At 36.0% G+C, this 12,021-nt stretch overlaps 1 protein-coding gene across 1 annotated transcript in view; it reads left to right on the forward strand.

Annotated features, from left to right (window-relative positions):
• The window catches only part of FBXO3 (F-box protein 3), a 33,094-nt gene that overhangs the window by 12,241 nt on the left and 8,832 nt on the right, over positions 1-12,021 (forward strand). Inside the window, exons 4-8 of the mRNA XM_036326280.1 lie at positions 2,928-3,042; positions 4,605-4,809; positions 6,055-6,100; positions 9,143-9,227; positions 10,007-10,129. Of these exons, the coding sequence (XP_036182173.1) occupies positions 2,928-3,042; positions 4,605-4,809; positions 6,055-6,100; positions 9,143-9,227; positions 10,007-10,129 (574 nt within the window). The remainder of the gene's footprint in view (positions 1-2,927; positions 3,043-4,604; positions 4,810-6,054; positions 6,101-9,142; positions 9,228-10,006; positions 10,130-12,021) is intronic.

Genomic DNA, 12,021 nt, shown 5'->3' on the forward strand with positions numbered 1-12,021 from the left:
TTTTAGGGCTATAAATTTTCCTGTGAACACAGTTTTAGCCTCATATCACAAGTTTTAATATGTTGTATTTTCATTAACATGCAGTTCAAAATATTTTCTGATTTTTTTCCTTAATCCATGGGTTATATAGAAATATATGGCTTGATTTCCAAACATGTGGGGCTTTTTAAGTAATCTTTTTTATATAATTTATATTTTAATTCCACTGTTATTAGACAATATACTCTGTGACTCTAGTCATTTGAAATTTGTTCTCTGGTCCAGTGTATAATCTATCTTGGTAAATGTTCTGTGTACACTTGAAAAGAGTGTATATTTTATCATTGATATATAAATATCAGTATATATATATACACACATAAACATTTACATATATATATATAAAATTAGGCAAAACTTGTTAATCCTGTACTCTTGTTTATATGGGGGGCTACTTGTTCTATTACTACCAGAGGCATGTTGATATTTCTCACTGTGATAGGCAGAATTCTGAGCGCGTTCCCAAGATTCCCATAGTCACTGTTACATGCATGGTATAAAGTCTCCCCTGGCATGTGAGTAGACCGTGGATATAGTTTATTTCAGCTCTGTGGGTGGTCATGTTATGTGACAAAGATGAAAGGGTTTTGCAGATGTAATTAAAGCCCCAAATTTGTGGATTTGAGGAAATGATCCCGAGTGGACCTGACCTGATCAGGTAAGTCCTAACAGGAACTGGGCCCTTTTAGAAGTCGAAGAGATTCGCAGCATGGATATTTCTCCTGTTGGCCTTGAATGACCAAACTGTCATGTTGTGGAGAGGCCAGGTGATAGGGAATGACAGGCGGCTTCTAGGAGCTGAGGCCTCAGCTGCAGCTGCAAGGAACTGAATTCTGCCAAGAACCAGTGAGCTTGTAAGGGGACCCCAAGCATGAGATGCATAAGATGAGATAGCATCCCCAGTGGACACCATCATTTCAGCCTTGTGGGACCTGAGCAGAGGATCCAATTCAGTCACGCCCAGATTTCTGACCTACAGAAACTGTGAAATAACAAAGGAGTGTTTTAAGCTGCTAATATTGTGGCACTAGAAAACTAATACATCTGCTATGATTATAGATGTATCTCCACTTTTCTTCTTCATTTTAAAAATTATATTTAGAAGCTGTGTTATTTAGGTACACAAAATTAGAATGATAATATTTGTGTAGTGAATTGAACCTTTTTGCCATTATAAAAAGTCCTCCATTACCTCTAATAATGCTATTTGCTTTAAATTCTAGTTTGTGCGATTTTAGTGGAGCTATTCTAGCTTTCTTTTCTCTACATCTTTAAGATGTGCCTCTTATATGTGATCATGTTTGTTTTTATCTAATGTCAGTCTGTCTTTTAACTAGATTATATACTCTATATTAAATGTGATTACTAGTATATTTGAATTTAAATATACTGCTTCTATATGTTTTTTTTATTTGTGTCATCTGAGTAGGTGTTTCTATTTTGCATTCTTCTTACTTTTATTCTGTACTCCTGCTTTTTATTTAATTAAAGTTTGTTTTAAAGTAGTATGTTTACCATTTTCTGGACAACGAATCTTAAAATATTTGAACTCCAGTTACCTTTGTGTTACAGTTTTTGTGATTTTAACTTTAGTGTATTTTATGTCCCTGGAAATGTTATTATTATTATTTTATTTATTCAATATTATCTTAGATTTATCTTTTCTGTTACTCTTTATTGTTTCCTGCACCTTCATGATTCCATCTGAGATAATTTTTCTTCTGCCCGAGAATTCCTTTGTTTTTTGTATGTTTTTTTAATGAGGGACTGCTACTGCTAAATTTTTTCAGATCTTTTTTGGCCGAAAGTATTTATTTCATCTTCACTTTTGATGTATATATTCACTGGACATAGAATTCTTGTCAGTAGTTATTTTTTTGAGCACTTTGAAGATACTATTCTTCTGGCTTCTGTTTCTATTGAGAATTTTGCTGTCAGTCTTATTCCTTTGAAGGTTCCTTGTGTGGCTTTTCCCCTTCTCTGGCTGCTTTGAAAATTTCTCTGTTTTTGACTTTCCACAGTTTTCCAATTGTGTGTCTGGATATGGTTTTCTTTGTAATTATTCTCCATGGAGTTTATAGTGCTTCTTGAATCTGTGGTTTGGTGTCTTCATCAGTTCTGGAAAATTCTCTCAGTCCTGTGATATTGTTGAAAGCATTGCTCAGTTTCTCAGCCGCTCAGCCTCAGGTTTGCTTTCAGAATTGGCAATTGCCTCAGAGACAAGGTGGCTCCTTTGGAGGCCTGGCTAACCTCTCAGTTTCTCTCGTCTGGACCCCTCACCCCACCATGTCTCACTGTCTTTGAGGTTCTCCAAAAGCCTTGAAATCAATTTTGTGTTGTTTAGTTTTTCTAATTCCTCAGCAAGAGGTTTGATCCAACAGCCTGGTGGACCATTGCTGACAGTAAACCTCTCTTCTTGGTGTTTGTGACTACTTCCTACTTTGTAAAATTAGAATATGTGGTGGGCTTACCAACATGCACAATTGAATTTAAGTTAATGGCCACCTCACAGCATGAACAAACACCAAAGTTCAGTAAGAGATTGCTTTAAGACTCTTGAACAGCGTCAGTGTAGAGAACTTCTGGAGATTGTTTTTTAATGAGAAGTGTGGGTATACTAGATGAAGAAAAATGAGATGTGCCCTGATGGATTTCATTGGCGCATACTTTCCATGTTTTACTCAGTGCCAGTGTTTTCCCTACTGAATTTGCTTGCTCAGGGCTTCAAATGTCAGCCAGTCTAAAGTGATAAGTTTCTCTGAATTTTCAGTTCATTTCCCTGTATTTCAGTAATGCATTTCGGGCAGGACTCACTTGCTCTAAGATTGTTTTGTTGTTTAGCAGGAAGACTGTATTTCTTCATAATTCGCTTTTTTGTGCATTTGCAGAGGGTGCTCGAGAGGAAGACCTAGATGCTGTGGAAGCTCAGATTGGTTGCAAACTTCCTGATGATTATCGATGCTCATATCGTATCCACAATGGGCAGAAGTTAGTGGTTCCTGGGTAAGATGTTTGCTTTTTGAGTTATTTTTAATGATACAACTTATTTTCTAGAAAGAAAATAAACTGTAGTTATAGTTGTTCTTAGTAGATTAAAGTAGTATGGGAGTTCCCTTTTCCTCCTTGTAGCAATCCATAAGACAAAATCTACAGCTTGAATTTGACTTTACCAAAATAAATGTGTCTCATGAAAACCTTATCTTTATCAACACCTCCTTAGAATGAAATGAAATCTGGTTGGGTGAGGGGGCAATGCGACATAAGGGAAATGCATGTGGAGATACATTTTAACGGAAACTGTTCAGCACCCTTCAAGTGTTTATCTTGTTTACAGCCAGATCATTTGTTTTGGAGAGCCTGGCACAAATTCCGTGTACCATACATGTAAAAATAAGAATTTGTCCAGAACTACATGTACTAAGCTAAAAAATATATAGTTTTGTCCTATTCAAGCACGGCCTATAATTAAATGGCCTATTTTAAACTTCTAAAAGATGAAGTATTCATTGCGGAACCTTTCGGGAAAAGCAGACCACGTAGTTAGTAGCTGTCAAATTCACTCACAGTTTTAAAAACTATATGCTTTGAACGGGTCTACTCCTTTTGTTTTTTTATGAAATTAAGCTATTTCAGAGACACTGCATTTGTGCAATGCCAGTGACAATTTAGGGAGAACTTTGCATTGTTCTTATTGGAACTTGATGTCTCTGTGTGTGAAGAATCATATGAGGCTCTGTTTCCATTTCAGGTCTGAATACTACCTTTCAATCTCAGTATGATCACCTCCCACATTCCCTGTACTCATTGAATCATTTCTGAAATATGGGCAGTTAGGACTAGATAACCCTAAGTTACTGGCTTTTTTTTCCTATTCTATTTTCCTGTCAAACTGAAATTTGACAAAATTGAAAAACTGTCACACTTCAAGAGCATAGCCTATAATTAGAAAATTTTATTAAAAGAGTTGCCCAGAAGTGACATGACTAGAAGGTCATGCATTTCAAAACAGGGATTTTTAACTATCCACAGCCCAATGGTGAGATGTGGGATAGGAATCTCATTAAGGACCCATACCTGTGTTATTCTCATGCACATGCAGTGAGATGAATTTAGATCCCATGCATTCCAAGTTAATGAAAATTTGGTCAAGGTTTAGGCTGATTAACATTTATACTGTCTAGTAGGGTAGAGTTAGCTAAAGGTCGTAACAGCATAGAGGTATCAGAGAACTTATCCCTTGAAACATTAAATTAGTCATACACGTACATATAGCAAAATATCAGCAAATCAGTTTATCATGGCAAGATAGATTCCTGAATGCAATAAAACTATTTTTCTTTTTATAAAGCTTTTAGACATTTAGGCTTTTAATTTAAATCAATCTTTCCACTCGAGAGTTTGACTGTAATATATAAATTATAGTGTTTTGGGCATTTCCGGTTTAGAATCGACATGGTAACCACTTCCTATAAAGTTGTCAGTGTGAAATTATTATTCATTAAGAAGATGAAGCACAGATGTTTGTGTGGCACTGCAATTGATTACATTTTTGAATCTGTTCTCAGGTTATTGGGAAGTATGGCGCTGTCCAATCACTATCGTTCTGAAGATTTGTTAGACGTGGATACAGCTGCTGGAGGCTTTCAGCAAAGACAGGGACTGAAATACTGTCTCCCTTTAACTTTTTGCATACACACTGGTTTGAGTCAGTACATAGCAGTGGAAGCTGCAGAGGGCCGAAACAAGAATGAAGTTTTCTACCAATGCCCAGTGAGTAGGAAGTGTGTTTTAAGTGTGGCTTTAAGGTGTGTTCTGATGAGAGTATAAATGTGTGCATTAGGAATTTTCAGGGTTGTTGAATGGGTATAGGGCATTACGTAATTTAATTAGAGACCTATGTAACCAGACACAAGTGGCATGGAATGCCAAAAGAAAGTATTACCAGTGGACAAACAAGGCAAACTGTGGTTCATGCAGAGACAAAGCTGTGAGTTGTGTGAAGGCATTTTAAGTTTAAGGAAAACTAATGAGCTTTTTGTTGAAGTAATTAATTATAATATACATTTCTAACTTAAAAGTACAGCTTTTGAACATCATTTGATCCAAATGCAGTAGGAATTTTTTAAACTCTTCAGTAGGTATTTGAGTTGTTGAAAAATGAAGATCCTTTTTAGAAGATTTTTGTTATGATTTTAGTATTTTGTTTATCTTATTTGTTCAGTTTTCAGTAATTTCTTAGTAACAACTTCTGCTTTCATTTTTACCTGTGAACTTTTAACTTAGAAGAGAAATTTAAAATAGGAAATACTTTTCATAGTTATCTGAAATATGTGACTCCATAAAACATTTAAAATATTTTAAGAGCCTTCATAGCTTTTAATTTTTCTAAGCATTTTCACGTCTTTTATCTCATTTTTGACTTGATACCTCTATAAGGTTATAAGATGATGGCTTGATCTCTTTATTTATAGAGAAAAGTGACTAACGTAGAATTCTTCAGGTTTCTTGATCGAATCCAAAGCCTTTTCTCCTAGGATAATTAGTTGTATTTCTTCTTACCTTAACTTCCTAATTCTTTTCCTGCAGGACAGTTTTTTTGGTTCATTGTCAACAGTAATAGCAGTATATAAGCATTTAACTGGACTTTATAGAAAGAACCTAAATATAGAAATCTTGAAGCAGGAGCTGACAAATGTGAGGAATGTCAAAGAATTGGTTAGAGCACTTAAGTTATTTTATATCTGTTTTGCCTTTTCTTCAGGGAAGAATACAAATAATGAACAATGGGAAATTAAGAAAATGTATTTTTCTTATTCTTTTCTTCCTTCTTTCTTTCTCAGAACCTAGTTAATATTAGGTGATTCCTCTTGCCTTGGAGTCTTCGGGGAGTACAGGCATACCTCATTTTTTGTTTTGTTTTGTTTTAAAATAAAAAATTGTGAATTTATTCAAAACAAAACAAAATACATGGTGGAGAGTATTTTTCTTAATTAAAATATTCTTTTTCTCACTTAGGACCAAATGGCTCGGAATCCAGCTGCTATTGACATGTTTATCATAGGTAGGAAAAAAAAAGTTTTATTTTTTCCTTTTTCCCCCTGTCAAAAATATTAAGTTGGTAGAAACATTTTAGTTACTTAACCAGCTGGCAATTTTATACTTGTATTTTTTAAGGCTTGTTGGTTTAAAAAGTACTATATCTAGACACTCGTTAGAATAGCCCTTATACTTTATTGAATTTGGTTTCTATTTGGAAAAAAGCCATGCCCTATACAATGTTGTGCTCTTAGGACTCTGCTATGGAACACTAAAATGTATAGAATTAATATGAGTAAGTATATAGTTCCCTTACATGCACTTTCCATCACTCATATTAACACATAATTAGAGATGTTGATATATAAAATTACTTCGTACTTTTTTTTTAAATGTTGCATTTTTTTTAAAGATTTTTAAAATTGGTTTTTAGAGGGAGAGGGAGAGAGAAATATCAACGTGAGAGCGAAACATCGATGGGCTGCCTCCTGCTCGCCCCCTTCTGGGAATCAAGCCCACAACCCAGGCATGTGCCCAACTGGGAATCAAACTGGCAACCTTTTGGTGCATGGGATGATATCAACTGAGCTACATCGGCACAGGACAGGACAGTGCCGATGCTATAGTAAAATACTGATAAATAACACTAGATACCTCAAAACAGCATTCTTTGGAAACCAGTATAAACTGGGCTTCATGAACTCCTGGGCACAACTAGTTTTTCTAGGCCTTAAAGGATTTGAGGACAGTTTAATTTGTCCTCAAGTGCTGCTCACCTCTTTGCTATTTGTTAGGCTTGTTTTGCTTAGATTTTGCTCACTTAAGAAAAGCTTGCTGACTATCCACTCAGCTTTTTAAAGGCATTCCTGGCACATGTCAGACATCCCCAGAGACTAATAGTAAAGGGGCCTTGCAAGCTAAGGCATCTGTATGTAATTATTTCTCCTAATTGGAAGCTTGAACAGAGTCTATACCAGTGATGGTGAACCTATGACATGCGTGTCAGAGGTGACACATGAACTCATTTTTTTGGTTGATTTTTCTTTGTTAAATGGCATTTAAATATATAAAATAAATATCAAAAATGTAAGTCTTTGTTTTACTATGGTTGCAAATATCAAAAAATTTCTGTATGTGACACGGCACCAAAGTTAAGTTAGGGTTTTTCAAAATGCTGACACGCCGAGCTCAAAAGGTTTGCCATCACTGGTCTATACTGTGGCATAGTCTAGATTTTGTGGCACACTTCACAATGTCAAGCTCTCACTCCTACGTGATAAGTTATAAAAAGCTTTGACACTTAGTCCCTGGCTGTCAGCTCAGCCTGACTCATGTGGTCTGTGGTTTCTAAGTTAGTACTTGCCGGGTTTTGCTCCTACTCAATGCCCCTTTGGCGTCTTCGCGTAGCACACACTTTAAGAGGTGACCATCATGGCTCTGGTGCATGGTGCTACTGAGTATATGCACCAAAGGCTGCCTGAGCTCTGAAGTAAGCTGCCTGCTAGGCTCCTGGAGTTTCTTGCTCTCGGTATGGTGCCGGTCTGACATAGTATGGAAGAACCCACTGCTGCAGCAGAATACTGAGGTCTGATAATACTATTCGGGTAGTTGGGATTTCTCCTGGAGTAGGAGAGCGAAGCGAAAGATTTGAGCTGAGATGGGAAGTTAGTGCTGGGAGGAAAGATGAGAAAGCAGTTCCTTTAGGATGCCTTGGGAAAGCCCCAGTGCCATCAGAGAAGCTCCAAGGTGCAGGCTTACTTTAAAGGTAAGAACCTTGAACATATAAATTACATCTTGATTCAAATAAGTTTGACTTTCTTGGAAACTGTCCTCATTTTAAAGAACACATTTTGTTCTAGTATGTATTATAATAAATTTAGGTTTATTGAAATACACTATGCCAATTTCTTTTTTATGTAAACCATGAAATATGAAAAATGACTTTAAAACTCTACAGGAAGATTACTAGTTCTCCTGACATAAAATTGTACCTTCTTTGAATTGTAATGCCTTTGTTAATGTCATTAAAGACAGGCTTCTTAATATCTTGCTCCAAGTAAACAGATGATCAGTGCTCATTTTGAATACAATAACATTTAATAAATAGGGAGTTAGAACGGGCCATTAGTAGACATTAAGAACCAACTATTGTAGTGTGCTTTCTCTCAATTGATGCCCTTAAAATCTTAAAGCTCTGTACCCTCAGACCCAAGCCTAAATAGTATCTCCTATTATTCTCAGAGCAGAATATGAAGTAAATACTGTAAATTTAGCATCTGATGTTTAGCATGGGGAGTATAGGAACTGGGTTGATAAAAATAAGATTACAGAGAAATGCATTGGACACCACTGGTTAAGGGACTACTATATGCTAGTCACTGAGATGTGTTAACAGTACGGGGAGCTGAGAAAGTTACATTGTATTATCTAGAGGGGCAGGCATAATTTATGTAAACGCTTGTTACTGTCCCAATCACTAGATCACAGATGTATGGTCCGGACTGGACTGTTCCAGTCATTCTTTTCCGCTTCGAGCTGCTCACTGAGAATATGGAGGACCGCTGTGCGTTTGAATCTGTAGTCACCTCAGCTACTTTGGGATTGGTCTGATGCCCATAACTCCTGTGAGATGTCCAGACTGAGCATGAGTCAGTATGTACCTGGAGCAGGGTATTCCCTGACTGTTCGAGGATGGGTGCTGATATTGTTCCTGTAGTTTCTTCCTAGATATAGCCATGTCTTCTTTGTTCAAGGAATTACAGACAGAAAGCTTTTCATTCCTGTACCAGGACAAAGTGAAGTTTAGGAATCTGTTATTTAATTATATATAAGTGTAAAAAGTACTTTGAAGTTATTTGGAGGATTCCCTAGCAAGGTTGTTAGGAATAAGAGGGATAGAATCGAGACTAGAAATTGTCCTAATAAAGGAATAGAGAGGAATTATATCTATAAATATTTCTGGGTTTGATATCACACCTTATGCAAAGAGAAATTACAATTGTTTCCTTGTTTCTTGCATGGATTTTACAAAAACTATTTGTCCTTTCCCCCCTTTTCTGGTTTACAGGTGCTACTTTTACTGACTGGTTTACTTCTTATGTCAACAGTGTTGTATCAGGTGGCTTCCCTATCATCAGAGACCAAATTTTCAGGTATTTCACTTGGGGCTTTTTGGAATGGAATGATTGTAATAAGCAAAAACCATCAGTTACAGATCATGAGATGAAGTTTCCTAGGAAGGTTAATAACAGAACCTCTCATCATCATAAATCTATTCTATTCTCATTTTAAGGCCAAAACATCCAAACACTTGAACAGCCAGTGTTTTTCTTATTTTGAAGAATCAAAAGAAAAAAACTGATTTGATGTAGAAATTATGGCTTTATAGTATTTATATAGTTTCTTTTTAGGAAAAAAAAAGCTGTTTGCCAATTAGTAGATTTAGTATGAATAGCAAGTTAGTAACTATTAACTCCTAGCAAATATTTATTATCTCTAAATGGAACATCTAGATATTATAGATAGTATTAGAGGTCATATTGGCTTATAGTAGCCTGGTTGGCAGAAATGATAGATTAAATATACATTAGAGGCCCCTATAATAATATACTAACACATTTTTATTATCAGGTATAGCTGGGTTTTCAGGTGGCCCCCTAAATTTCCTCAACTCTGAAAATGGAGATAGACTCTTTTTAGTTTCCAAGTAAATTACTTTACTGCTACTATCACTGATCTGGAGTCCTCAAAGCTTTCTGGTTTGCTTATGATTTCTAGTTTTCTTCTAAGCTTAATAGGACTATACCTTTAAAATCTCAACTGTGATTTAAATTTTCAATGCTAAGCTATTTTGCATTGTATCTTTAAACCTTTTATCTTCTAGAATTGAGGTTAGTTGACTAAAAAATGTTTAATTTTTTTATTTACCTAGATATGTTCATGATCCAGAGTGTGTAGCAACAACTGGAGATATTACTGTTTCAGTTTCCACGTCGTTTCTGCCAGAACTTAGCTCTGTACATCCACCCCACTATTTCTTCACATACCGAATCAGGTGAGAATTTCAAAGGGTTGCCTTTCAGTTAGTAATGGGCTGTATCCTCTGGATGTGTTATTATTGCCCCATTTGATATAAGATATAAAACACATTTTGAAAGGCAGCTTCTTGCTGATACAGAGGAAGGTGGGTAACAAAGTTTCTACAGTATAGTTAGGTTTTTTCCCTGCTTTTACTTTTATTTGTATTTATTGATGCTGAATTTACTCTGGGGCCATAAGTTTTTGTTTCTCCAGTGTCTTCTGGGATATTTTTCTGGTGTAGGAACAAGCTGCTCTTTTTCAGTAGGATCATCTCAGTGTGGCAGGGAGAGCTTATGTGTGGGTTAATCCGCCCACAAGCGCTGTAAATTCTGCTCCACGTACCTAGATGTGCTCAATGACCAGAGAATCTACATCTGCACCCTTAAATTCAGCATAACTTCTGCATTTTTAAACATGTGTAGCAAAATTCAGCACTTCACGGGCATGGACCCCGTGTGCAGCCCCACTGTTTGGCCTGGGCACACCTACCAACTCCACCATTGTAATGACAGAATGGCACACATTGCTTCTGTAAAGCGACATTCTTCAGATACTTGGTGGCTTTTAAGATATGCATACCTTTGGTAGCGTGAGCAGTTTCACGAGTATTATTAAAATGAACACGAAGATTTTAACCTTGATTTGCATGATTTTGTGGGGGGGTTTTGGGTCAAGTGACTAATGAACCATTTTCAAAGGTCACTTCAGGCTGCTTATGGGAAGAGTTAGTACAATATAGTTTATAAAATACCTTGAGTTTATATTAACCCCTAAGTTGTTTCTTGTAAATACAAGTATTGTGCCAGGTACTTTTCAAGGTGGACCACTAGGTTGTAATCATATGGAAAGGTCAGAATTAGAGTTGTAATGTTTTCGGAAAGCTACCAAATTGCCCAAGGTAATATCATGCTTTTAAAATTTAATCTGGTCTGTGTATGTTCAATTAAAAGTCTAGTACATATTTATTGAGTGCTGCCTGGATATCAAACAGGGTGTTGAGCCCTGGATTTGGTGAAATAAAAAACAAATATTATCTAGTAAATTCACTCTAATTAGAAATACTCTCTGCTATGACATGAGGACAATTCATTGATCAAAGGGACTAAGGATACTTTGTCTTTAGATATATTTTTATATACTTTATGATGTTATATATAGGAATGTATACTTACCAGAAGCATCATAGAATTTTAGTATTGTATGTAGCCTTTGACGTGTCTAGTTATACATGCACAGATGTTTGTTGTTTAATTTAGATCTTGCCTAGGACTGAGACATGCTTAATTAATGATATCTACATGTGCTTGTAGAGTACTTAAAATGAAAATAAGAGACCGAAGATTCCCAGAGGAAGGGGGGGAAATAATAGTATTGGGAAGCAGAGTTAAGGTGATCCCAGTAACTGAGTAGTGACATTCGCTTTGAGCTTTGTATGTAGAAGCTAATTGAGAAAAGGGAAATGGGTTGCATAGCCTTGTAGTGAATAAAAGACTGTTAGTTTTTTAGAACAGAAGTTTTTTATGGCACTGTATCTAGAAAGCGTTTCCCATACTGATCTTTATCTGAACAACAAAAGAGTGTTGTAAGCATGGAGTTTGTGAATTTTTATGTTGCCCTTTCTATTGTTGATCCTCACTGAAATTAGGCACGGAAGTTGAATGAAAGCATTCTCATGGGGGAGTTAGCTAATCAGGCCACTATCTTTGAGAACTTCCGGAAATAGATGATGAACACAGACTTTGGGGTGTGTTTCTTAACTTCCTTTGGAAATTCCCTTTATGTTCTTTTTTTTTTTTTAAATCAATAAGATTTTTAAAAAATATATATTTTATTGATTTTTTACAGAGAGGAAGGGAGAGGGGTAGA

This window comes from Myotis myotis, unplaced genomic scaffold (assembly GCF_014108235.1).
Source record: "Myotis myotis isolate mMyoMyo1 unplaced genomic scaffold, mMyoMyo1.p scaffold_m19_p_10, whole genome shotgun sequence".
NCBI classification, from domain to species: Eukaryota; Metazoa; Chordata; class Mammalia; order Chiroptera; family Vespertilionidae; genus Myotis; species Myotis myotis.